Genomic DNA, 1,130 nt, shown 5'->3' with positions numbered 1-1,130 from the left:
ACTACTAGCCAGTCAGAAGCAGAGTATGAGGGCGTGCCCTGACAGTACCTAGGTAAGGACTACTAGCCAGTCAGAAGAACTGACGTAAAGACTTTGGGCTTTTCACTTTGTAAACCTATAACATGCACAAAAGGATATACAATACAACGAAATAAAGAGAAATATCTCTGTTTTTTAGTTAAGTTGGCTAGCTGGCTTGCTAATTCCACAGTGGCGCGTAGTTTGCGTAGTTTCTGTCTCCCACATGAGGAATTCTAAGTAATGACAACAACACCGTCGGCACGTCCACGTGAAAGCCTTCCGTGATCTCGCACCCCCCAGCCCCTTCCACACAGTTGCTAGTAGCCAAGGAGGACACAGTGGAAAATAAAAAATGATGGACTCTTCAAAAGAGGCAATCATCTACGAGATCTCGTTAGAATTTCTGAACAATCCTGGAAATTAAACGTCGTTGTTACAGAGACTAGCATTAAGATATTTGTCATTTACTGATATCATCAGTCCTGTTGAGTCTGAGATATAGTTACTGAACATTATCAGTGTGTTTGAGGAGCGTGTCCTGCAGTACAGACCTGATGTATGATGCACATACCCAGAGGAACGTGTCCTGCAGTACAGACCTGATGTCGGATGCACATACCCAGAGGAACGTGTCCTGCAGTACAGACCTGATGTCGGATGCACATACCCAGAGGAACGTGTCCTGCAGTACAGACCTGATGTCAGATGCACATACCAAGAGGAGCGTGTCCTGCAGTACAGACCTGATGTCAGATACACATACCCAGAGGAACGTGTCCTGCAGTACAGACCTGATGTCGGATGCACATACCGAGAGGAACGTGTCCTGCAGTACAGACCTGATGTCGGATGCACATACCGAGAGGAACGCGTTCTGCAGTACAGACCTGATGTCGGATGCACATACCCAGAGGAGCGTGTCCTGCAGTACAGACCTGATGTCAGATGCACATACCCAGAGGAGCGTGTCCTGCAGTACAGACCTGATGTCGGATGCACATACCGAGAGGAGCGTGTCCTGCAGTACAGACCTGATGTCGGATGCACATACCGAGAGGAACGTGTCCTGCAGTACAGACCTGATGTCGGATGCACATACCGAGAGGAAC

The 1,130-nt window shown here is 48.1% G+C and overlaps 1 protein-coding gene across 1 annotated transcript in view; it reads right to left on the bottom strand.

Annotated features, from left to right (window-relative positions):
• nubpl (nucleotide binding protein-like) overlaps positions 1-470 on the bottom strand; it is a 14,427-nt gene extending 13,957 nt beyond the window's left edge. The window contains exon 1 of the mRNA XM_034859171.1: positions 465-470. Coding sequence (XP_034715062.1) covers positions 465-470 — 6 coding nt within the window. The remainder of the gene's footprint in view (positions 1-464) is intronic.
• Positions 471-1,130: the final 660 nt, after the last annotated feature.

Source organism: Etheostoma cragini, chromosome 20 (assembly GCF_013103735.1).
Source record: "Etheostoma cragini isolate CJK2018 chromosome 20, CSU_Ecrag_1.0, whole genome shotgun sequence".
Taxonomy (NCBI): Eukaryota; Metazoa; Chordata; class Actinopteri; order Perciformes; family Percidae; genus Etheostoma; species Etheostoma cragini.
Note: the sequence above shows the minus strand (reverse complement) of the source record. Positions and strands in the feature narration are given on the sequence as shown.